The sequence below is a fragment of the Rhinolophus hipposideros genome (assembly GCF_964194185.1).
Source record: "Rhinolophus hipposideros genome assembly, chromosome: 15".
NCBI lineage: Eukaryota > Metazoa > Chordata > Mammalia > Chiroptera > Rhinolophidae > Rhinolophus > Rhinolophus hipposideros.
The window spans coordinates 6252721-6278900 of NC_138061.1; the positions used below are offsets into that span (position 1 = coordinate 6252721).

At 48.1% G+C, this 26180-nt stretch overlaps 1 protein-coding gene across 3 annotated transcripts in view; it reads right to left on the reverse strand.

The window, feature by feature from the left end:
- LHPP (phospholysine phosphohistidine inorganic pyrophosphate phosphatase) overlaps positions 1–26180 on the reverse strand; it is a 116136-nt gene that overhangs the window by 65476 nt on the left and 24480 nt on the right. For 2 of the 3 annotated variants that reach the window (XM_081074259.1, XM_081074261.1), the window contains exons 4-6: positions 25964–26027; positions 24931–25023; positions 6129–6220 (exon numbers count right to left, since the gene is read on the reverse strand). In XM_081074259.1, coding sequence (XP_080930385.1) covers positions 6129–6220; positions 24931–25023; positions 25964–26027 — 249 coding nt within the window. The remainder of the gene's footprint in view (positions 1–6128; positions 6221–24930; positions 25024–25963; positions 26028–26180) is intronic. The other variant, XM_081074260.1, reaches the window with a different exon arrangement.

Sequence of the window (26180 nt, forward strand, 5' to 3'; positions counted from 1 at the left end):
GCTGGTGAGCAAGGCGGCCAGCGGGCATCAGAAAAGGGACTCGATGCTCACTGTCCAGAAGGATCTTGGTTGTGGGTTTAGCCACTGGGTCACTGCTGCCCCTCTCCACGAGAAAGAAGAACCCTGGAAGACAGGTACCCCTGTCACATTCCCTCTATCCCCCATCCCGAACAGCGCCTGGCACATGGTAGCTGCTCTACACATATTTGGGGGGGGGGAGCAGTAAAGGAGGGTGGCACATCCTAGGTCCTGCCCACAACACAGACAAACCTCAGCACAAAGAAAAACCAAATATCACGCGATCGTCAGAAATAAGAACTGTTGAGATGTGTCTGAGAGGATGGGGGTCAGGGGTTCACAGGCCAACCTTTTCTTCTTCCTGGGGAAGATGCAGAAATCAGAGACCCCATCAATGGATCAAAAATGCACCTTCCCGGGTGTGTTAGAAAAACAGCCGCAACAATGAAAAGCTTGGCGGTCTCCCACCGGCTCCCACTCCTGCCCCCTGGACTGGCTTGCGCCAGCCAGCACTAGCCATCCCAAGCGACAACACTGCAGCCAGAGGCTGTCCCCAGATCTCAGAGGGGCTTCCCCGCAGGTGGGCCCTGACAGCCCTGGGGGGCATCAGCAGAGCCCAAGTGGCTAAGATTCTTGTGGGATCAGAGACCACTCCGGGCAGGCGGCCAGCCGGGCACAGGAGGTGCTGCACTCTCGGCAGGGTGTCCCCTTACCCCTCTGACACACTGTAGTGGACAGAGCTGCCCAAACCTGCCTGGCACCCCCGCCCCCACCGCATCCTACCGCCACACAGGAGGCAAAGGGAGGCCTCAGGTTTAGCTGACTTTATAACAAAGGCAGCAAAGATGTGACTTCTGGAGCTGCCACCTGTCACCTCCCTCTTCCAGGCTCTTGGGTGGAGTCGGATGACTGACTTCAGGGCCTGCCCTGGGCCAGAGCCTGCTCAAGTCACAGCTCATCTCCACATGGCTGCTCTCCTGGGGCACAGGGGGGGACAGGAGGGAAGGGACCTGTTCGGTCCTGCAAGCCCCATCGTGTCACTCTTGTTTGGTGAGAACCAGCCCTGGCTCCCAACTACACTAGCCTCTGACTATTGCCACTGCCAAAAAATCCACTCGCTCCCCTCAAAAATCACCTGGCACTAGAAGAAAATTCCATTTCATTGCAAACAGAAACCATAGCCTCTTACAGGAAAAACGCTGACGTGAGTGGCAGCAGAGTCGGGAGACCCAGTCAATGGGTGATGCTTTGGGGGTAGCAGTCTCGGCGCAACTGAGTCGGGCTCCGAGGTGCTTCCACCCCAGCCTTGGGTCTCACCGTCCAGTTCTGTGCACCCCTCATTTTCCAGCCTTCTGCAAGGCGGCTGGAACCCCAGAGCCATCGGCCGCCCTGCCGCGTGGAGCGCCCTCAACGGCACCCGGGCCCCAGCTGAGCTTGGGTGCAAATAGCACCTGGGTGCCAAGTCCAAGAGGGCAAACTGCCTGTCAAGAATGTCCTGGGCTCCTCAAACATCTTCCAACCTTGAGTAAATAACAAATAAGGGACCATCCACTATGGGTTCCGAGCAACTGGCTCATTTGCACAGCACGACTTGTATGGGGCCCTTCAAGTAGAGATACCGGCAATTGTGCTTAGAACCAGGCTGATGGCTGCATTGTGCAGCATGGAATGGGGAAGACAGTGATGGGGGCGCCATAAGGGCGACACTGTCCTGTTCCTGGCATGTCCCCAGGAGGAGAGGTCTGTCAGATGTGCTGGCAGCTGTCCTTCTTCCACTGGGGACAGACAGGGTATCTCGATACTGGGAAGAGCACCCCTTGCCTGAATTTGCCAGCACGGGAGTCCACAGGGACTGGACCCAGCCCCATCCCCACGGGAGACGAGGCCTGTGACTGGGAGACAGGAGGGGCCTCCAGGCTGGCACCCACAGCTGCTGCCACTCTGCAGAGCTTGACCACAGACACAGGGTGTTCCTGGTACACAAAAGGTGGCAGCAAAGTCACCTCACTAGGTGGCCTTGGGCAAGGCTTTAGCCATCTCATCTGAAAAGGCCTCTTGCAGCGACGCACATCGGAACCATTACCCTCTGGGCCCACGACTTGCCATCAGTGGGCACAGGACCCCCAATGGAGGAAACACCCTGGTCTGTTCGGGGCCTGAGGTCAGGGTGGGATGTCAAGGGGTCTGGAGGAGCAGCAGCGTCCTGGCCTCAGGCTGGAAGGTTCTGCAGCCCCAAGGCGTCAGCCATGCCAAGAACAGGGCAGGTGGGGAGAACGCCCAGAAGGCCTTTACCTGCCAGCCAGGTGAGGGCCACACCCTGGCGGGGCTGGATGTCCAAGCAGCAGGTATGAAAAGAAAGCTTTGTATTGCTCTGTCCGTGGCTTGGGCTGCCCTGCTGGGCAGGGGTGTAATTGCAAGCTGCCTGTGCTGGGAGCCTCTCCCTGCTCCAAATGTGTGGGGTTGTCAGAGGGTACCCCGGCCCCTGGGCAACACGCAAGGCCTTCCCTGCGAGGAGACTGAGCTTTCCTGGTGGCGCAGGTCCAGCAAAGCCTTCCTTCTTACACTCAGGCTACCCTGTGACCTCCCCCAACTCTGAGGCTTCGTCCTCTTCCCTTTGGGCCATTTTGTGATGAAACCAGGAGGAAGAGGGGAATGAAGACACCAAAGGGCACAGGGAGATCGCCCAGCCATGGGCGAGTCCAAATCCCACACTCCCAACACGGCTGTAGCCTCAGACAATCCTGCACATGTGTGTGTGCAAGCCAGTATGTGTGTGTGCACGTGTGCACGCAACCAGAAAACACGGGCCTGAGGGGGTGTCCTGCACCAAGGCCTGCGGGAGGCCCTGTGCTGCCCCCTCAAGCCTCCCTCCCTTTCCAGCACCAGAGACTGGCCGGACCCCCACCCAAATTTGCTCTCAGCTCAGCCGCCCCATCCCTGTCCTTGGCCTCAAGCCAGCAGAGAAGCCCCGTGGCCAGGTGTGAGCCTGGAGCTCATTCACTGCATGGCTGTGCCTGGGACAAGGCCATCCTCCGCTTGCCTGGATCTCCTAGTTCAGCCAAGGCTGGACCAAGGCCCCTGGCAGAGGACAGGCCCGTGGGGTCTTCCAATGCCCTGCTGACCCATCCAGTGGCCCTTGGCGCCTGTGAGGCCACTCAGGGCTGCTTAGACGAGAGGCCCAGCACACGGTAAGGATACACTCACCACTGGACACAGCCCCTCCTCTGCCCAGCTCACATCTGGGGCCGACATGGGACATGCTGACCTTCAAACCTAGTGCCGGTTCACGCAGGTGGCCAGAGGGGTGGAGGGGCAGCCCTAAAGGAATTGCTGGGTGCTACCTGGGATGCTGGAGGGAAGGGACGTTGGCCCAGTTGCCAGGGTGCCAGCTGACTTCTGCGGCTGTTCTCCAGCCCGAGCCGCCCACACACCTGCAGAGAGAACCTCGCAGGGTGCCGCAGGGCCTGTATGGCTTTCCAGCCCCATGGGGTCCGCAGAGCACACAGCTCCTATGACTGTCCCACAGGCCTGGCCCCGGCCAAGGTGCTGTCTGTGCGCTGAGAGTGCCACCTGCAGGGAGCAGCGAGAGGTGCCGTGCACGTGCACACACGGGAACAGAAATGCAGAGCCCCGACGAGCCGCAGAGGCAAGCTAGAACTTTTAGTAGCCACATTAACAAAAATAAAAATAAGCAGGTAAAGTTAACATAAAGTATCAGTATCTGTCGTCAGTATACAAGATTACGAACGAGCTCTTCCACATTCTTTTTCTCCCGGTCTTTGAAATCTTATGTGTATTTTGCACTTCCTGCACATCGCAACCTGGACCAGCCATATTTCAAGTGCTCAGCAGCGACCTGTAGCTCGTGGCAAGTGTACCGGGCAGCTCGGCTCTAGACAGTGGCCAACTGCAAAGAAGTCTCTGCCCGCTTTCACACACACAGAATCCAGCCACCTGTCTGCCACACGGCCTTCCCTTTGGGCGGCTCATTCACTACCGTACCTGAGCTAAGGCTCTTTCCTTCCATCCTGCATAGTAACAAAGGCAGGTACTCCTCCTTACAAACAGGCCAGTCAAAAGGTCTGAAATTTCAAATACTGTCAAGAAAAGACAGGCTAAGCGCCATCCTCTCCACTCAGGGCCACGTGGCTGTACCCAGAGGGGAGCGAGACAGACATCCCCATCGCCACCTCACCTTTGCTGAGGGCTTGATGGGTGACCGGCACGAAACTAGTGCTTACAGACAGCGTCTCCTTGGGTATTTAAAATGATGGAGGATTATCTTGGAAAGATGCCGCAAAATGTTTTTCAAGAAAATAGCAGGTTATGAAATAATATAATCCCGTTGGTGTAAAAAACAAAATATTAGCCACATGTTTATCTACACAGAGAAGGCAGTTTGGAAGGATCTGGCCAACTGTTGATGGGGTTTATCTCTCCAGGAAATGGGGTCATTAGAGAGTCTGAAAAGCGCTGACCCTGGTGATATAAGGTGGGCCGCAGCCTCCCACACCTCCCCCTGAACATTTGTGGGCGTCCTGAGTGTGAGTGCAGACCTTCTCCAGAGACCCAGCCACCTAGAGGCATGGGGCAAGTCAGTATGTTCTCAGTTTATCGATGTACAGCTTAGGCTGACCAGAAAGCCCCCAACTGAGGCCACACTTAATCGGGACACATGACCTGTTTTCTTCCCCAAGGACCCAGAAGAATTTCTGTGCAAGACACTTCCGAGTCCTCACTCTTCACCTTCTGAGCCACACCTCTGGGTTCTCAACAAGGGGCATCACTCCTGTGCTCACTGGTCTGTGATGCTCATTGAGACACTGCCAGCTGCTGATGGGACAGCTAACACTGGGGTGGCCCCATGGACCGGGCAGCACATGCAGCAGAACATCGCCCAGAGGGCAGCACCTCCCACTGCTCAGCAATAGGACTGGGCTCTGTGGCTCTGGGGAAAGGTGGGATTAGGGACCTCAGAGCCCCGGGCTGGCCCCTTGGCCAGAGTATTCTGAGGTTTGTAAGTGTGGTCTCCCTTACTCCCTTGCTGAGGGGACCCAGGAAACCCTCCTTCGAGAGCCTGGGGAAGAAAGGCCCATATTTCAGGTATGCCAGGGGCTTCAGAGGGCCTCTGTGCCCTGGGAGGGTCTAGAACAGGGCTGGAAGGGACTGGGCTTCCTGGCTCCAGACCCCAGGTGTGCTGAAACTTCCTCACTTATCTTGTGTCCACCTGCAGGCCCCAAACCACAGGTCCCGGGGTCTGTCACACAGGGGAGGGGCCTCAGAGTGAGAGTCAGGCTGTCTTATCTCTCTGAGCCTGTCTGGGCACCTCACTCAGGACAGATGTCGTGCCCTGACACCTGGAACCCAGGACCCTGAGTAACCATGTTTCAACCGTGTCTCTCCAGCATCCACAAAATTCTCCTTCTCTGAATGGCTGCGATCAAAACCATCCAGAACAAGGCAAGACAACTCCGACATCTAAGGCAGACTCGACAGCTGAGCGAGCCAGACCCCGGTCACCACAGGGCACCTCCCCGGGCCCAACACGGACAGGGCCATCAGCGACCTGCCTGAGACCAGACTGACCTTTGACCCAGCAAAGAAAACAAGCTCCTCTGAAGACAGAGGTTCGGTTCCAAAGCATCCCTGACCAAGAATCTGTCGTCTCGGGGGTCTGTCTCTCACAGAACAGGGAAGGCGGAGCAAGAGGGGAGGGAGGGTGGCCAGGCCGGCTGAGTGCCCACACGGCGTACCCACTGCCATGCAGCGAAGGACCTGAAGGAGCACGGCCCAAATTCAGCCTGACCTGCTGCGGGCTGCAGCCTGGGACGGCCGGAGTCTTTCTCTTTCCACATTACGCACCTATGCAAACCCGTTGTGAAACTCGGAGCCGGTATCAGAAGCTACTTTACCTCACCACTCTGTGCTCCAGAAGGCCCGTCCTCAGGGGGCAGTGACATAAAAGTCAGTGGATGTCCACACACTGCGCCGCTATTTGGATAGAGTAACCCCCTTTATTTTTGGACAACAAAAGAAAAAAAAACATGGCCACCGCAGGAATCCCCAGAGGAAGGCAGGCGGGTAAACCTGGCCATGCGTGAGGCACTCACCTGAACTTCCCAGTCCTCACCTGCAGGGCTCTCATTCCACACCGCTGGGCACCGCCGACGTCACCCACAATATCGTCTCCAATCATGATGGCCTGTCACGCAATGAAATACACTCAGAAGTGATGGCAGCAGGGGTTTACTCCTGTGCCCCTCCATCTTTTCTGACATAAAAAAACTGCTTGATTTGATGTTTAAAACTGCCATCATATGAATTAAACAAAGTAATATCATCATCCTATTGATTAAAAGTCAACCCACCTTGAGTATATCTCCCACTGTCCCCCATGGCTCTGAAAAGCGCATATCTGGACAATTTGAAGTCAGTCAACACACGTCAAAGTAATATGGTACCACAAGGATGTATGGTGAGGCTGGAACTGTCTCACCTCTATTAGAACCTGGGCTGGATTTTACTTGCGATTAAATACTCTGTAGCCAGGTTATTTTGTCAATCCTTGGTTCTATGAAAACTAAGTAAATCTCTGGCAAATCTCTGAAGGTCACAGTTTAAAAGGTTTTGCTTTCAACAGTGAAGGTACTACCTATGAAAAACAAAATAATAGGCAAATAGAAATACACACAAAAGGAACTGCTCACAGCCTGGATATCATTTTTGAAAACAGCCTCTAGAACATATTCCCCCACCTGAAACAACTAGAAAATCAGATAAACTATAGAAAACAGTTTTCAAGACACAGGACATTAAGCAGTGAAGGACAATGATTTCTGAGACACGGGAAACAAATGAGATGAGTCCTGTAATTGCCCCAGCTTACTGCCTTCAGTGTTTTCAGACTGTGGGTGCAAATAGGGAGAACCTGGTGGAGCCCAGTAGACACCCTCAATTGAAGAGACGGCTAAGCACTGGGAGACCTAGGCAGCTAGAGTTCCAAGAAAACAGAGTATCTCAGAGGAAAGGGCTACCCAGAGAAGAATGGCAGAGATATACAGAGGGTCCCCCCAAATGATACAGTATTCCGTAGACTGCCGATCAGCACAGACAATTGAGGGAACCACTGAGGCTAGGGAAAGAATCACATGGAAAAATTAAAGAAAACTGCCCAGACCTCACACAGGGATGGGAACAGTGATGGTTCCCACCAGCCAGACTGGAAAATCTCGTAGTTCAGAGGGCACTGAGTAACATTCCCAGAAGCAACTTGCCTTGGTAGTGGGGAAAAATTAGCCCTAGGCTAACCCTGCTCTGGTGCTGCCTCCCTATCTTAAAAGCAAGATCTACAAAGATCACACTCTTTCCAAGTAATTTAACTGCATTCCAGAACAAAGTACAAACATACTGATGGGCATACAAAAATATCCATCACCCCCAAAGATAAAATTCACCATGTCTGGTATCCAATAAGAAATGATCTGACATGCAAAGAAAACAAATATCATATATAATGAGGAGGGAAAATCAATCAATTGAAACTGACCCAAACTGACAATGTGAGAATTAGCAGACAAGGGCATTAAATCAGGTACTGTAACCATTCCATAAGTTAAATAGAGACATGGAAGTTTAAAAAATAGATCCAAATCAAGCTTCTAGATGTGAAAACTACATTGTCTAAAATGAAAAATATACTAAATGAGATCAGTGTCCGATTAAACAATGCAGAAGGAAAGATTATGAACTTGAAGACATAGCAATAGAAACTATCCAAAATGAAACACACAGAGAAAAAAAAAATTTTAATGAACAGAACATCAGAGAGCTATGATGTAACTTTAGAGGACCAAATATACATGTAAGTGGAATCCCTGAAAGGGAAATAAGAGACAGAAACAATATTTGAAGAAATAACGACTCAGGGGTGGCCGATTACTTTAGTTGGTTAGAGCATGGTGCTAATAACACCAAGGTTGCCAGTTCAATCCCTGCATGGGCCACTGTGAGTTGCACCCTCCTTAAAAAAAAAAAAGGAAAAAAAGAAATAATGACTGAAAACTTTTCAAAGACAACAAAAACAATAGATCCACAAATCCAAGATCCCAATCAACACCAAACACAAGGAGCATGAAGAAAACTACATCAAGGCACAACATAATCAAATTGCTCAAAACAAGTGACAAGAAGAAAATCTTTAAAACAGCCGGAGAAAAAAAAAGACATTATCTACAGAGAAACAAAGTTAAGACATCAGATTTCTCATCGAAAACAATCCAAGTGAGAAGACAGTGGAACACCATCTTTAAAGTACTAAAAGGGGTAGGTGGAATGCCAACCTAGAATTCTATACCCAGCAAAATTATCTTTCAAAAAGCAAAGGTGAAATAAAGATATTTTCAGCTATCTGAACGTAAAATACTTCATCACCAACTGATCCACACACAAGAAATGTAAAAGAAGTCTTTTAGGCAAAAAGAAAGTGGTGCTAAATGGAAATATGGATTTACACAACAGAATAGAGAGCAGCAGAAAGGGTCACCCAGGGGCACACGCTCACCTTTTTGCCTGCTTACCTCCCTTCTTCTACTGGCCACATCCTACCAGTCTTTCAGGACTCAGCTCAAGGTGACCACCACCTTTCAACCCCTGGCTGGGTTCTGGGGCCCTCCCAAAGCACTCTGATTACTCCCCTTGTATTGCATGCACCCTACTGCATGATACTGGTTCACTTATGTCTTCCAGAAATGTGTGAGCTCCTTGAGGGGAGGGCTGTGTGCTGCCATCTGGCACTTAGGTGAGGACCAACAAAAATTATAGAGTGGATCAGTGTTCTGAATGACAGCATGGCTATTCATCTGGAGACACTTAGGAGGCACAACGAGGAGGACTTCTCACTGGTCACCAATGAAAAGAGTGGGGGTGAGGGGATATTGTCTACTTGAGTGTTGCCAAAACTTTAGTCATTAGTGTGTCTCCTTTTGCCATGCCAATATTAGAGTTTAAATTGATTTGTACTTTTTTACATAAATAAATGTATTCTCAAAGAATAAAAGGACCACCTCCCTCAGTCAACTACCACACAAATCTGATTAAAAGCTTCAAAATACTTTCAGAAGATTCTGCTGGTGGAAGAAAAGTCTAACGCCTGAGATATCCAATGTGTTACAGATCCGCTTTCCAGTCCCATCAGCAATTTCCTTGGTCAGAAGCCAGACAGGCCTGAGACACTGACTCCTAAGACAGAGTGAGTGTCCTGATGTTGACGGGACAAAAGCTTTGAAACTGAAAGTTACTCCACAAGTGTTCTCTCTGGAACTCAGATTCTAGGTGGGGCTAACCAACAAATAAATACAGAAACCAAAATCAAGGGAAATCAAAACAATGACTGTGGAGCATTCACAGGCCAGGGGGGGGCTCACCCATCAATTTGGACTCTGCCTGTGAGGACAGGGGTTCAGATGTACTTGGCCGTCAGTCTCAGAGAGGGGGTTGGGGGTAGTGGGAACAGGGGCAGGCCCTATGTGACTAGCAGAATGGACAGACTGAGCTCAAGTCTGAGCAGGGGCCAGGGCAACTAAGCGCAAACCCCAGCTCTGCTATCTGCTAGCTCTGTGATCTGGGGCAAGCCTCCACTTGAATCTGTAAAATGGGTCTAATTGGTGTGGGGTTTAAATGAAACCATTTAAGTTAAGCATCCAGGACAGCACCTGGGCATACTAAGTTATTTATACATGTTGAAAAGAAAAGGTTTTATTGAGGCAACTCCTAAGCTAGCCCCATTGGAAATAGTCTAGTCTTTACAATGGCACTCTTGCCTCCAGTGACCTGGCACCTTGGTATCGAACCGATTGTGGGCCAGACAGTGGGGACACAGTGAGTCAGAGATACAGTCTCCACTCTCAGGAGGCTCCCAGTCAAATGCAGAAAACAGATGTTCATCAGATGGTTTCACAAACACAGGGCCAGGGAGGAAAAGTGCAGGAGGCTGTGAGGTCTGACCTTGTGGGGTTGGTGGTGGTCAGGGATGGCTCACTGGAGGAGGTGAGGTTTTGTGCTTTGATCTGAAGTGCAAGAGGTGTCAACCAGGTTGGGGGGGAGAGGAGGGGTGAGTATTCCCAGCAGGGGACACCACGTGTGCTAACTACCCATCTGTCACGCAGGGTCTCAGCTCCCGCTCCCCGCATAAGAATGCAGGATATGGTGAGGCCAAAAAGGAACACCCACGGAGCCATGGATAGGAAGGTTTATACCAGTATAGTCTCGCTGGCAACTGGGTTGGAGATACAGGAAGCAGGCTCTACACGGTGCGCAATCCACCGTCTGCTTCTCTGCCATCCAACCAACCCCCTAATGTAGCCACGGCAGTTATATTAGTGGCTAATGGCTAACCAGTAACTGCTCATGGCCACCCAGCCACAGCGGATGGCCGTCTGATTACGACTGATGGCTGTCTAATAACCGAGCCAGCACCTTTCCACGTGAGGCCGAGAGCCTGGAAACTGCTCTGGGATTCTGTCCCCACACCATCGGCCACTATTCCCCAGGCCAGGCCACATCAGGAATTCCAAAAGCACAGGTCACTAAGCCTGAAGCGTCTCGGGAACAGGCCTTCAAATAGCAAGGAATCATGAGGAGCTTGTAGAAAGGGACAAAGCCTGAGCTGGGCCCCCCCAGAGGCAGGTACACACACAGCTTCTCTAACCATCGGACATACCAAGCCCCATTACTTAATCATATTAGCGGCCATATCAGAGAAGCTACGGGGGGTGCTGGTCCCGGGAGAAAGCACGGAGGAGATGGCCAATGACCACCAGTGCTCAGAGCTCTTCTGCCCATCTCTAGTAGCCACAACCCACTGCAAGACACACAAGACCCTTGAAATAAACTGCATTTCTTCCCAGTGAAGAAACTTCACACATTCCACTAATTTTCTCTGATCTTTTCTCCATCTAATCCTGTGTTTCCCAAAGTGAATTACACATACTATTTGATTTTAGCTAGAACAAGGACATATATATTCTTACTGTCATGGCTTTGTATTTATTTTTAGAGTAATCTATTTATGAGAAGTGAGTGATTCTGGTTTTTCATTGATAGTAGTGATAAAACTTCCCTTTAGAAGACACTTATTTGTCAAAAATGAATCTATGCAAAGAAACATTAATAGTAGTACCACTGGCGAGAACCCTAAGCTGGAATTTTGTTTTTTCCTAGAATGACTGATGTTGGGGAAAACACTGCCAGATCCAAATGCGTTTAATTGTGGTGTCTACGAGCTCCCACGCAGCTGTGTGGGAGCCATCGCTCACCAAAGCAGCAGCAGCCAGCGGCAACGTGTGTTCCCTGAGGTGGGCCCAGCAGCAGAGCACCCACAGGTGATCCTGAGGCTGCCTGCAAAGCCAGGCTCGCCCGGGGAACCACACGGCTCACCAGGGAGCAGAGGGCTGGAGCGGGCAGGTGCATGGCCCGGGCGGCCGGCCGGTGGCAAGCCCCCTACGAGGTCCTACTTGGCCCTTCTCCAGGAGTTGTCCTGGAATCGTGAGGTCGGCCCATGAGCCCGTACAGCGTTCCAGCTTAGGCTCTGGGGGCTGTCGTGCTCGAAGGTTCCTTGGAAAAGAAACGAGTCTTCCATGCTTCTGGGGAAAATTAAATGTGCCGGCCCCCTAGAGCAGAGGTTCTGTGCCTTCCTGGGTGAAAAGAGTTGTTGTGGCCCATGCACAGGGAACCGGGGAGATCTGGGTCCTCGGAGGAAGCTATCTGGTGGGGGAGCAGAGCAGTGCCTCTGCACGATAAACCGCCGCCCAGAGCCAGGCAGAGCCCTGCAGCCTGAGTGAGGCCGGAGGAGAGCGGGTGCAAGGATGGCCGGGCGTGCAGCCGCCTGGAGCAGCGATGCCTGTCTGGGCCAGCCTGTGGGCTCCGCATACCAACATGCGCTCCGGCCCCTGGGGAGCTCACAGATTTACTATCAGTGAAGGGCAATAATCACGCAAGGAGGAGCAATTATTGCCAAATCATTTAGGATTTAAAAAAATCATTGGTGAGAAGATAGAGGTCAAGAGGTGTGCTGTCGGGGGAAATAAAAAAAAACCCTACCTGTCAGGCCTGGGGTGCACTTCCTTTCTCACTGCAACATGGTCAAAGGAAGCGGAGACACACTGAGAGGCCGGACTCCCACAGAACACAGGAATCCAGAGCTGGAGGGGAGACCCCACAGCCCTTTAGGCAGCTTTTCTGGTTTGGGTTCAAACAGCAGAGTCCCTCATCCTTCTTAAATATTTGTCTGCCTGCCATGGTATCCTGTTCGCCATCCTAGGTGCCAGGGGAAGAACCCACTCCATGATGTTTGTGAGGACAAACTTCCAGTGCCACGAGCTTTCCCAAGAAAGCCCACATTTCACGAATGTTCTGGTTATCCGGGGACGCTACTAGGGGAAGCAATTCTCCCTCTCATGGGGCAGCAAAAAGCAAGGCCGGTGATGAAGTAGCAAAGGGTTCAGTTTGCATTTCAGCCCCCAATGGCACACAGCCACCTGGAGAGGCCTCGAGGTGACACGTCACACTAGGATGAGCCTAGACCTTCATCGTAAAGGCTCAAAAGAACCCAGGCCCCCTCAGACACCTGGCGATGGTGCATTGCTAAGTAATTTCCCCCACCATCTGGCATATTTGTAAGGAACAATATCAACACAGCAAAATGCAACCACCATTGTTTTATAAAAGGTAAGAAACAAGGGTGTTGGTGTGATGGGGGGAGACACACACTTGATAGACAGCTGGTAAGAAGGGAGAAGTGATAGCACCTTTCTGAAATAGAAACGAGCAATGTGGATCACGGCCCGACCACTGCGTCACTGGGGCTTCTCAGCAGAGTCAGAAGCATACAGGAGGGTGCACATACAAGGGTGTTCACCAGGGTTATGCACAAGAGGGAAGTCGGAGGAAATCTAAACGTCCCAGGATGGGGGCTGCTCAGTTACCGGCAGTCCACACGAAGGAATACTATGTCGCCACAAAAGTTACTCTGTGAAAGTGCTTAGCTAAGCACAAAGGAAACTGCTCCCAACACAATATTAAGGGGGAATGGAGAATGAGGTTTCAAATAGCACATGCAGGATTATCCCAATTTTGTGTTAAAAATGTATATATAGACACACACACACAAAAAAAAAATTGAAAAGGTTAAGCATGATTTGTGTTATTCTAGGTGAGTGGAATAATGAACATTTTTTTCTTATACTGTGGAATTTTTCCTATCTCCTTCAATAAACATGAGTTGTCTCACACTCAGGTTTTTTAAATACGTGTATTTTGAGAAGAAGAAAATGACATTTACTAAAAAAGGCTGTAGGGGAGAACATGTCTTAGGAAAAACTAAGACGAGGTTTTAAAGATACCTTAGACCAAGAGATACAGCACAAAGGCAACCTCAGAGCCAGAACGTCCTGAAACTGTCATGTTTCAGGCCCGCTGCGGTGGCGCTAGGCCTGAGCTTCAGGTCCAACGCAGGGTGTGTCGTGGCTGGGCTGCTCCTCTTGGCCTTGTCTCTCCAGGTGCCCGAAGCTCACACTATCCCAGCACGTCCCGCCTGACCTGACACCCAGAGTCTGCACCCAGCAGAGGGGCAGGGCCTGGGACAGGGTGGGGCTCGGCCGACAAAAGGAAGGGATCAGGCCTTCCACAGACACACCTGAGCGGGAGGAGGCCACGAGAGATGAGTGGACGTTCGCTGCCCACCCACCGGCCTCCCGACGGGGGAAACAGACTGTCCTCCTAGCCCCACAGCTAGAACTAATGCCCTGAGAACCTGGGAGCAAATTGATGGGGCAAAGTCCATGCTTTATGCCCAGCCTTCTTCGGAGAAAACCACAAACCTCACCCCATTTTGGATAGGCTGTCTTGAGGGTGCTAACACTCACCACCCAAGATCCTGTCTAACTTCATTTTCTGTATTTGTATTCTGCCAACCGTATATACTTTAATACTTTGCAAAAGAGACAATGATATTGTACTACTAAATACGCCTTTCCAAACTTCATTTGCCAAACCTAAAAATTCTGATATGTCGCTCGCCCCTCCTTGAGCACTGGGGTACAGCAGAAACCTGGAGGGGATTGGGTCCCGGCCTCACTCCTCATCAGCAGAGTAATCTTAGGTTTAATGCTAGACTTTCCTGTGACTGTCCCCCAATGTGTGGTTCTCAATTGGGGGCAGTTAGGCTCCCCGGGGACATTGACAATGTCTGGAGACATCTGTGGTTTCACAACTGAGGGGTGGGGGCTGTTAGGAAGCATCCTACACTGCACAGGACAGCCTCCATCACAAAGAATAATCTGGCTCCAAAATGTCAAGAGTGCCGAGCTTGAGAAACCCTGTCTTTAACCTTAAGATGGAAACGTGAGCATCTATGACAGGGGACTGGAGTAAGGACTTCAGGACATAAATGGACATGAGACACAACCCAGGTGTGCCCAGCACCCGTGGTCTAACCTCTGCAAGCCTCAGGTTCCTCATCTGTGAAATGGGCGCACACAGCTTCTAGGCTGTCGCATGGTAGCTCCTGGTGCTTACTAGGCATTCTGCTTTGAACAGTCCCAATTTCCATGGAACTTGCACCATTTGCCACTGATGGCACTTGTTATGATTACGGAAAACTGCCAAAACCTCCACACCATTTGGTCTTTAGTATGAAGAACTAAAACCACCCACTGATTCAGAAGCCTTACACTATGAGAATCAGGTATGTGTACAAGTAACCTTTAAGGGATGTTATTCTTTGTCTTAGTACTGAATCCTAGAAAGAGACTGGTCACCTCTAAGAGGTCTGAATTCCCCATCTATTAGAGTAATACTAGGGAGCATTTCAGATCTTGCTCCCCAGCATATGTCGTCAATTTGGGCTCAAATAAACTCTTATATAAAAAAAAAAGAGTAACACCAGCGATCTGTTTTTTCTAGGCTACTGAGGAAAGGCTAAAATGAAAATTGGATTTGGGGGGTTATATCCATTCCCAGTGCAGGCTGAAACGTCCTCAGCAGCAAGGAGCAAGTCCAGGTCTGGGAAAAAGCAGTTATCAAGGGAAATGACTGGTGATAACTTTATTGATTAAAGCAGCTTGAAAAATTTAAGGTTTGCCACAGCCTTGCACTTCAGCAGCAAGATAGCTCCTCACAGGCATTTTTCATTAAAAATAAAGAAGCAGGAAGAGAGAATTATTATCTTGTGCATAAGACACAGTTCATTTGAAATGGTCTTATGTTGAAATATTGCTTTAAAATGTCTACACATCCTGAGGCTCAAAAAACATTAAGGGCTGTTTTAGAAACATGGTGGGGTGGGGGGTGTTAAGAACATGCAATTGCCACTCAACTGTCTGTGAGGGGAGAGACAGAAATGGCATTTGAGGGTGAAAGAGAGAATGATAATGTGGGTGGTAAATAAGATTCAGATTTGCCGCAGGTGCTCGGAGCCACCAGAGAAAACAACTCCTTAGCTATCAGCTACCCAGGGCCACCGATGCCCAAGAGGTTAAAGGGACCACAAACTCAGCAGACAACCCACCAGGAATCCAAAACACTAGTGCCAACCCCCCAAGTCCTCTTAGCTCCGGCATCCATCAAAGGAGAAGCCGGAATAAACCTGACCCCGCCATGAGGGCCTCGGCTCCCCTTTGGGGTGTGGGGAGGACAGTTTTTCATTCAGAATGAAAAAGATGAGACTGTGAAAATAACTGGAAAAATGCCAAACAGAGAAAAGGGTGATTGGGGCAGGGGGGACACCCAGGGTGGAACTATCCAACCACAAGCAAATTCAACGTCTTGACATTCAGTTCCTCTGGTCTTATCTTGTGGGCAGTGACAATTTCTTGGTGTGTGTGTGTTTGTTTTGGTTTTTGTTTTTTTCTGGGGGTGGGCAGTTGTTTGAGATGGTTTGTGATCATACTGCTCATACAATTCTAAGTACTGTTTTTTTTTAGCTCACATTACAACGGTAGCCTTCCTCCCACTCTGTAACAAGTGTTCTTGAAAATGTATTCTCTCTTAAATTCATCCTATGAGTATGGTAAATATATACACAGTTGTTTATACTTTGAAACTGGAAAGGGAAGCATATTTATAAAAAGAGGTACCTATGAGAGATGGGTAGAAAGAGAAAAAAAGGAAAAGGACAAAAGCTAGACTTCCTTGAGTGTATCTTGTTTTGTTGATTTGATTTGGGAATCCCACAAATATTTTACATAACTGTAGCACAAATTAAGATGTTGAAAAACCAATTCCCTAAAAATTAGAAGTAAAATAAATTCAAAGAGCATCCTGTTGGTGGTATACACCCAGAGAGGAACTATTCTGATGGCTTCAAATGACAGGACCCCTCTGGAGGGATCTGCTCAAAGCAAAAAAAAGGGCTGCCAAAAAAAAGAAATCGTAACCAGGCCCAGGCCCCAGTGTTCTCATGCTCAGTCACCAGTGATCAGTGATCAGCGTAATGCAGTCCAGTCCCCTGGCACGGCCACACAATACTGTCCCCGCCTTGGAGGCACTGGTAGGACTGCTGGTGACACCCACTCTTTTGTGCCTGGCTTCTTTTCACACAGCACGTTTTTGAGATTCAAGACTCTGGTGTGTTGTGGGCTAAAGCAAATGGATCGATTACACTGGTATTCTTGAGAGCCAGGACTTTGGCCATGGAAAAAGGATATACAAATAGAAGATTGATGCGGCCCAGTAAAAACCCAGAGGTGTGAATCTGAATCAGAAGTTTCAGAATGAACTCAAGGGGCATTTCATGTTTAAAGATACATATTTTTCTGAGCTTTCTCGACTGAAAAAGCTTAGCAGTGACGACCAACCCAGTAACAATGAGACCCATTAATGGCCCAGTGGTTTCTGAATATGATTTCCCACTAAAGGTAAGCATGGTTCCCCGGAAGGATAGTGGAGCCCAGGCCTAGGCAGGAAGTGTGTAAGGCAGTTGTGAAACATCCTGTCATAATATGGAGCAAAGAACCTGAGACCACTAGTGTCAGGTCAAAAAGACTCAGACGCCAGCTTGGAGGTGCCCACTGGTCACAGATGAAATACTCTGAACATCAATGAGATAATAACTGCAATAGACTGAGACACAAAATATGTTTATATATTTATAATAATGTATGTATTTTTAAATCTTCTTTGTCACCTTGGGAAGATATTAGAGAATCAACTTGTTATTTTGAAAACTAATAAATATGGGTAAGAAACAGGCAATTATCTGGAGTTTCCTACAAGAACTGTACCTCAGGATAACAAACAGTTGGTGAGAAGTTTTCCTACACAGAAGTAATTCAGAGGAAAAAATGAAGGAGGAATGATAGAATTCACATATCACATTTCACAGCCCTTAATGAATTAACAAAGTTAGGCACTGATCATTAGTAGCTGCTAATACCACGAAAGGGGACAACCAGACATTCTGTGCCACCTGAGAGAGGACACATCACCACCTAGAAAGGAGTCTTTAAAAAACTGAAGCAGACTCTGGCCAAGCTTCTAGATCAACTACTAAATACACAGGAAACAGAGGAGGCAGAGGAGCTCAGGAGAGGACGCCACGAGCTACGATCAACAAAATCCAGGGGGCACCATACAGGACCAACAACCCAGTTTCTTCTTCACAACGCTGCAAAGAAACACAGAAGGGAGGTCGGAGTTGACAGATTCGAAAACACTTAAGAACCAACCACACTGACCAATGACAATGCAAGGCCCTGCTTTGGATCCAGATTCCAACAAATGTAAGCAATATAATTATAAGACAATCAGGAATGTGGACAGTGACTGGAGATTTGACGATAGGAAGGAATTACTGTTAGTATTATTTAGATTTGACAATGCCGTTTGACAATGTTTTTAGAAAGAATTCCTGTGTGTTAGAGACACACAGAACTGTTTACAGATGAAGTGATAAGATTTCTGGGATTTGTTCAGAATAATGTAGGGGAGAGTGGCAGGTAGGGGTATAGATGAAACACGTGGCTATTAATCTGGAAAGGGATCCCAATGGCCAAATACAGGACAATTTGAGCAACAAAATAAGTAACAATAAAAATGGAGTATAACACAATCCTGAGTCCATGTTGGAATAAATAAACAAGTAAATGGGAGAAAAAGGAAAGCTCTTCCTTACAGTAAATTCCAATTAATAAGGACGGAACAAAGGAAACAGAAATTCACCGTGTGGCAAACCCCACAGTAATAGCTGTTTCAGGTAAGAATTATCAATGGGTGCTAAAATTAGGAGGGAAAAGAACGAGGGGAAAGAGGCTATTTACATTGTGTCAAGTACTTTCCCACAAGATACTTATTAGTTACAAAGGGACAAATAGTAACTTTGCTATTGTAATAGTAACTTTGCTATTATGGTGGGGAACCCCTTGCAGACACAATCCTGAACACATGGTAAGACTGAGGAACTGCCCCAGCGTAAAGCACACTAGTGGACATGACCGCTACAATGCAAGTGACCCCCAAAAACGTCCTGGTGGGAGGGCTGTTGACATCTGCAGAAGGTCGCTATATTAGTTAATAGTCCTATATCAACGCTAATTTCCTGATTTTATAATTGTTCTATGATTGGTACGTAAGATGTTAACATTTGGGAAGTTGGTTTAAGGGCATTGGGGGAACTTTTTATACTATTCCCGCAACTCTTTTGTAAATGTGTAATTACTTCAAAACAAACAGCTAAAAACCATTTTTAAAAGTTGTGATTAGTCGATAATTACTGAAGCTCAGTGATGGAGACCTGGGGGTTCATTTTGCTACTCTCTCTATTTGCACAGGTATTTGAATCTTCTATGATAAAAAAAATTTTTAAAAAGTTAAAAAGAGAGGATTAAGAGACAAAACAGCCAAGTACATGGCATGGACCTTGTTTGGATTTGATTCAAACAAATCAACATAAAAGAGTATTTCTGAGACAATCAGGGGAATTTAAATAAGGATTGGTATTAGATAATACTAAGAATTACTATTGATTTGGGGGGGTAGCTTTTCTTCATTGTGATACAATATGCATCAGATTTACCGATGTAACCATTTTAAAGTGTTCAAATCAGTGGGATTAAGTACATTCACAATGCTGTGTGACCATCACCACCACTGAGTTCCAAACATTTTTGTCAACCCGAACGAGACCTCATAGCCATTAAGCAATGACTGTCTGCTCCCCGGTACTCCCAGCCCCTGGCAACCACTGACCTATTTTATTTCTCTATGGATTTGTCTATTCTGGACATTTCACTTAAATATACAAAACGTGCCCTTTGGGACTGGCTTCCTTCACTTCCATGTTTCCAGGGTTCACCCACGTTAGAGCACGTATCAGTATTTCATTCTTTTTGTACCTGAAATGTTCACGTGTGAACATACCACATTTTGTTTGTCCATTCATTTGCTGATGGAACATTTGCACTGTTTCTACCTTTTGGCTATTGTGAATAATGCTGCTCTGAATATTTATGCATAAGTTTTTATTTGAACACCTGTTTTCAATCCTTTTGATATGTACCTAGAATTGCTGGGTCATATGGTAATTCTGTTTAACTTATTGAGGAACTCTTTTCCATAGTGGCCAGTTTTCGTAGCGGCTGCTCCATGTCACATTCCTACCAGTATTCCTGCATGAGGGTTCCAAGTCTTCCACATCCTTGCATTCGCTTGTTATTTTCCGATTTGTTTTTGTTTTAATTGACCTCATTGTGGTTTCGATAAGCATTTCCCTAGTGACTAATGGGGCTGAGCAACTTTTTGTGTGCTTCTTGGCCATTGTTAGGTGGTTTAAAGCATCGTACAGTTATGTCAAAAATAACCATCTTTTTTTGAAAGGCATACTACAATACGAAAGGATGCAGTAAGTCTGGGATTTGCTTTAAAATACAAAAACAAAAAAACAAGTAAATTATTAAAAAGGAGGAGATCCAAGATGGTGGAGTAGATAAACACCGTGCCTGCTTCCTTCCTAATTTTAATGAACACATTGAAATTACAACTAAATTATAGAACAATCAACCTGGAGAACCATCTGAAGTCTAGCTGAACAGAAGTTTTATAACCAAGGATACAAAGAAGAAGTCGCGTCCGTAGGAGGAGCAGAAACGTGAAACAGGCTGACCACAAACATCCCTGTGGAGGTTGAGAAACAGGAGAAATATCTCAGCCACAGAGGTTCCCCCCCAGAGGAGTGAGGGACCCCAACCACAAATCAATCTCCCCAGCCTGGAGTACTGGTGCCAGAAAGAGAAGCCCCCACAACATCTGATTGTGAAAAACAGTGAGGATTCGGACATCCAGGTGGGACGGAGGCTGCAGGAAACCCAGCCCTTCTCTTACACGGTCCTCGCACAGACTCACTCGCAGGCACTCACCTGGGCTCTGGCGGTGGCAGTAACTCGGGGGGCATCGGAGACACACAGAGGGCAGACTGAGGTGTGTGGCTTTGTAGCAAGGGCTGGAGAACAGTTGCTATTTTCTTTGTGTCGGGTCCTTCTCCTGTGCAGCCAGCAGGCGGGCACCATCTTTCCTGCGTTGCGCCCGCCCCCACATGGCTAAATCTGAATCTGATTGGCCTGGTGAGCTCCACTGCTCCACTCTGCTGACTCACTGGGACCCTGTCCCACCCAACGTGCCCAACACCAGAGGTACTTTCTCCCAAAACAGCCAGACCCGCCCAAATTGCACTATTTCTTGGAAAACTATTGGAGATGGGCGGCAACTGGCCTCAGTGTGCTCTGAGATTCTTGCTGAGTAGCTGCAGGCTCAGCACTGGCACCAAACCAGAATCTACACTAACCTGGTGACCATAGCTCTTCCCACTCTGGTGACTCCCTGAGGCCATGTCTCACCCAACTTGCAGACCACACGAGGCTTTATCACTGGTTAAATCTTAAGGGAGCCTATAGGTGGCAGCAGGCCTCAGAGTGTCCTGGCTTTTTACGGAGCTACCCAGTACTGGTGGCAGACATCCTCAGTTCGTAGTGTGGCCTCTCCCACTTGCCTCTGGGGTTAGCCCAGGCAGCAAACAACTGCCACCAGCAAACTGCAAATCACTTTGTACCTGCTACCAGGTAGTCCATGGCCGGTCATAAGGCAGTAGATGACCTGGGCCTACGCCGGAGTCCCTCGCAACAGGCCCCAGAACCAACATACTTGGAGGTTGGCTCACACCATTGTAGAGCACCACCCAATTAGCCCCACAAGCGGCACACCCAAAGGGCAGTCTCAATAGGCACCAGAGCCCACTGGGGAGAATCTCACTCAGTGGGGTAAGCCCTCTGTACAGCAACCTAGAAGTTGTGGACATGGCCAAATGCCACAGCTGATCAGTCTGAGGGTCATTCCCATCCACTAATGTGTCAATAGCAATCAAGACTTAAATATAACAGAAGGGTACACACAACCCACATAAGGGACACTCCTGGAACACCCAGAACAAGTCACCAGGGAGACTGTGCCAGGGCCCCACAGGGCACCTACTACACAAGGCCACCTGGCCAAGACTGGAGACATAGCAGATCTACCTAATACATAGAAACAAACAGAGAGGCAGCCAAAATGAGGAAACAAATGTTTCCCAAATGAAAGAACAGGAAAAAACTTCGAAAAAAGAACTAAACAAAATGGAGTCAAGCAACCTATCAGATACAGAATTCAAAACGATGGTTATGCGGATGCTCTGGGAACTGAGTGAAATTTCAACAAAGAGATAGCAAGCATAGGAAGGACATAGAAACCAAAAAACAAACAAGAAAAAAACAGTCAGAAGTGAAGAATACAGTAATTTAAAGGAAGAATGCACCTAGAAGGAATCACCAGCAGACTAGATGAAGCAGAGCATAAAATCAGTCATTTGGAATACAAGATAGCATAAAACATCCAATCGGAACAGCAAAAAAAGAAAATAATCCAAAAAATTAGGAGAGTTTAAGAGACCTCTTGGACTACATCAAACGTAATAACATTCCCATCATAAGGGTACAAGAAGAGAGAAAGCAAGAGATGGACAAACTATTTGAAAAAATTATAACTGAAAACTTTCCTAACCTGGCAAAGGAAATAGACACACAAGTCCAAGAAGTATAGAGTCCCAAACAAGATGAACCCAAGTAGGCCCACACCAAGACACATGATAACTAAAATGGCAAAGGTTAAAGACAAAGAGAGAATCCTAAAAGCAGCAAGAGAAAGGCAACTAGTAACTTATAAGGGAGCTCCCACAAGACTGTCAGCTGATTTCTCAACAGAAACTTTGCAGGCCAGAAGGGATTGGCAGGAAATGTCAACGTGATAAAAAGCAAGGACCTACAACAAAGATTACTGTACCCAGCAAAGCTATCATTTAGAATCAAAAGACAGATAAAGAGCTTCCCAGACAAGAAAAAGCTAAAGGAGTTCCTCACCACCCAACTAGTATTACAAGGAATGTTAGAGGGACTTCTTTAATATGGAAAAAAGTAAGAAAAATAAAAAGGCAATAGCTACATATTTATCAATAATTACTTTCAATGTAAGTGGATGAAATGCTCCAGTCAAAAACACAGCGTGGCGGAACGGATAAGAAAACAAAACAAAACCCTTACATACGCTGCCTACAAGAGAGTCACTTCAGATTGAAAAACACACACAGACAAAAAGTAAAGGAATGGAAAAAGATATTTCATGAAAATAGAAAGAAACAAACAAAAAATCAGGGGTAGCAATACTTACACCAGACAAAATAGACTTTAAAACAAAGGCTTAACAGGAGACAAAGAAGGACCTAGAAATCCCACGTCTGGGTGTTTATCTGAACAAACCCAAAACAGTACTTGAAGGGGACGTGTGCACCCATATGTTCACTGCAGCATGTTTACAACAGCCAAGAGGTGGAGGCAGCATGGATGTCCGTTGGTAGATCAATGGATAAAGAGGAGGTGGTACATATATTCCATGGAATATTGCTCGGCCATGGAAGGAAATGGGTTCTTGCCATCTGCAGGGGTATGGATGGACCTGGAGGGTATTGTACTGAGTGGAGTGTCAGACAGAGAAAGACAGATGCAATGTTATTTTGCTTATATGTGGAATCTAAAGGACAAAATAAACAAACAAAGCAGAAACAAACTCATAGATACAGAGAACGTTGATGATTGCCAAATGGGAGGGGGTTTGGGGGTGAGTGAAAAAGGGAAGGAATTAAGAAGTACAAATTGGTTGTTACACAGTAGTCATGGGGATGTAGGGCATAGCATGAGGAATACAGTCAATACTATTGTAATAACTATGTATGGTGTCAGGTGGGTACTGGACTTGTTGGGGTGATAGATGGGAGGGACTTGGGGAGCAGCGTGAAAAGATGAAGGGATTAAGTAGTTACAAAATAGTCATGGGGATGTAAAGCATAGAGAACACAGTCAATAATATGGTAATAACTATGTATAGTGCCAGGTGGGTACTAGACTAGTGAGGGAGATCACTTCTTAAATTATACAAATGTCTAACCATATGTTGTACACCTGAAATCAATATGAAATAATATTGAATGTCAACTGTAATTGATAAATTTAAAAAGGGGGTAAGAGGGGAAGGGGAAGAATAAGAGATCCAAATTTCCAGATATAAAACAAATAAGTCACGGGGATGTAATGTACAGCATGGGGAACATAGTCAGTGATATTGTGATAGCTTGGTACAGTGTCAGATGGTTGCTGGACTTATCATGGGGATCACTCCTTTAGGAATATAAATGTTGAATAACTATGGTGTACACCTGAAACTAATATAATATTGTATGTTAGCTATATTTTAATAAAAAATCTTTTAAAGAAAGAAAGACAAAAGAAGAGAAAAGGGCTAGAAGGAAATTTGGCAAAATGGTATAATTGTCCAATACGGGTGATGGATATGTGGCGGGAATCACTGTATCATTTTCTTGGCTTTTGTGCACGTTTGTAATTTGTCACAATAAAAAAAGAAATTCTGCCCTACAAAACAAAGTCATAAGAAAAAGGTTTTTTATGTCTTTAGCTTTCATTCATTCAAACACAGGCCTCTCTCTACCAGCCTTGCAGGGCATTTCCTAGGACCTTGAAACCTGTGCCTCTGACATCTGTGAATACTGGTGGGGGGTTAGAGCACAGAGGTACCAGACTTCCGCAGCTGTGGGCCGTCTTCCTCCAAGCATCGTTGAGAGACCAGTGCTCTAGACTGGAAGTGATATAGGAAATTCAAGTCCAAAGGGAAGGGAGGCCACGGTGAGCTTGGGCACCGCCTCACCACAGGAGACTGGCATGTCCCCTGATACCATGTCCAAAACAGACAGCAGGGCAGCCTTGGGCTGGGTACAGACACATGCCTATTCTTCAACAGTGCTCTCAGGAACCTGTCAGCTGGAGGGAACCATCTCCACACTACCTGGGACGGGGGCGGGGGGAGGGGAACACTGTGGACACTAAAATCATAACTGCTTTTTTTTCTTTTTAAGATGTATGTTTGGAAGGCAATCTGTTTCAAAATAGTCATGAATGTAAAGATGGTAAGATGCATGATTTTATTTCACATGTTGTTATAATCTTGCGATATATTGTCTTTCCAGTGAAGTATTTTTAATACACTGATAGGATTTGTCAATCCTTCTCCTCCAGAGAAGCAAATGTCACTTTCAAAAGCCACAGGCATTTCTGTTTCTGTACCAGGTTAAAACATGCAATGGGCCTCCTTTGCTGACTATTTCCCCCTTTCCAGCCAAATCAGCTCTCACGGCGGGGTCAGCCTGTGGCTGCCCGCCCAACTGCGACAGGCACCAAGACTTCCTCGCGTGCAACTGCGAAAGGCACCAAGACTTCCTCGCGTGAGTGCCCCAACCCTCCACAGGCACAGCTCCTGAGGGCGTCCTACCTGGTGGGCCTCCAGCCCCATCTCCTGCAGGGCAGACTTGAAAAACTCAGGAGAAGGTTTCCCCACCACCTCGGCTTCGACACCACAGGCGTACTGAGAAGAGAGAGGACACGGCATGGGTTTGGAATGAAGTGACAGGTAAATGAATACCTGACCTGCGGTGAAGGTCTCTCCCTGGGGAAATGGGAAGACTCTTGCAATGTGTGCCCGTGGGCCAGGGGCCTCCATGGGGCAGGACACATGGGCTGAGAGACACACCTGACAGGCAAGAGCATGATGACTCCACATCGGCCTGCTCAGGGGGCTCCGGGCCCCCCACCACCAGGCACCCCGCCACCTGCTCAAACACCCAGGCATAGCAGGAGGCAGCCCACAGCTGGCAAAGTCTCAAGGTGTCATGCAGACCACCCCGACCAGTATTTTCACTTGTATTCTTGCTTCTCCCCCCACTTCCCCACCTACCCCACACGGTCATAGCCCTTCCAGGGGAAAAGGTCCAGGGCTCCACTGCCCGTCCATCCACCCCTCCCAGCTGCGTACAGGTAGGCAGGAGCAGATGTACAGTGAGGCTGGGCAGTGACAGGAGCTAACCTGGGGCAGGAGCCTAGGCTGGGGACAGCTGAGCTGGCATAGGTCAGAGCAGATGCTGGGGAGCCCCATCTGGGCCTGGCCTTGAAAACTGGGGGAGGGAGTAGGAAAGGAGGCCAGTGAAGACACGTCAAACTCAGGTGCTACAGGTTAACCAGGGTCAGGAATGAGGTGGATGGTCCACACTGATACAGAAGCCAGAGTCTGAGGAGAGCGGCAGAGAGCATGCTGGGAGGGCCAGCCAGGTCCTCACAGGCAGTGCGGGGCGTGGAAGAATGGGAGGGACAGGAGAGCAGAATGATTAGGACAGCTGAGGGGCCACACTCCAGAGGAGAAGGGGCACTCAGCTTAAAGCCCTACTTTGAAAACATAACACTGAAAGACCAGGAATATCCCAGGCGGCCCTGAGACCTGAAGAGGGCTCAGCCAGACCCCAGGCAGGTACCTCAAGCGCCTTCATGTAGGCACCCACGTCCAGCATCAGGCCAGAGGTCTCCTTGTAGTAGCGTCTGGAAAAGAGCAGAATGGGACAAGGTGAGCTGAGCTCAGGTTCCAGGAAGTGCTAAGAAAAACTGCCCTGTCCTGGTTCTGCCGGCTCAAGAGGGCCCAGTCACGAGTGAGGGTCAGTCCAGATGCCATGCTGAGAATGACGGATGAGGACC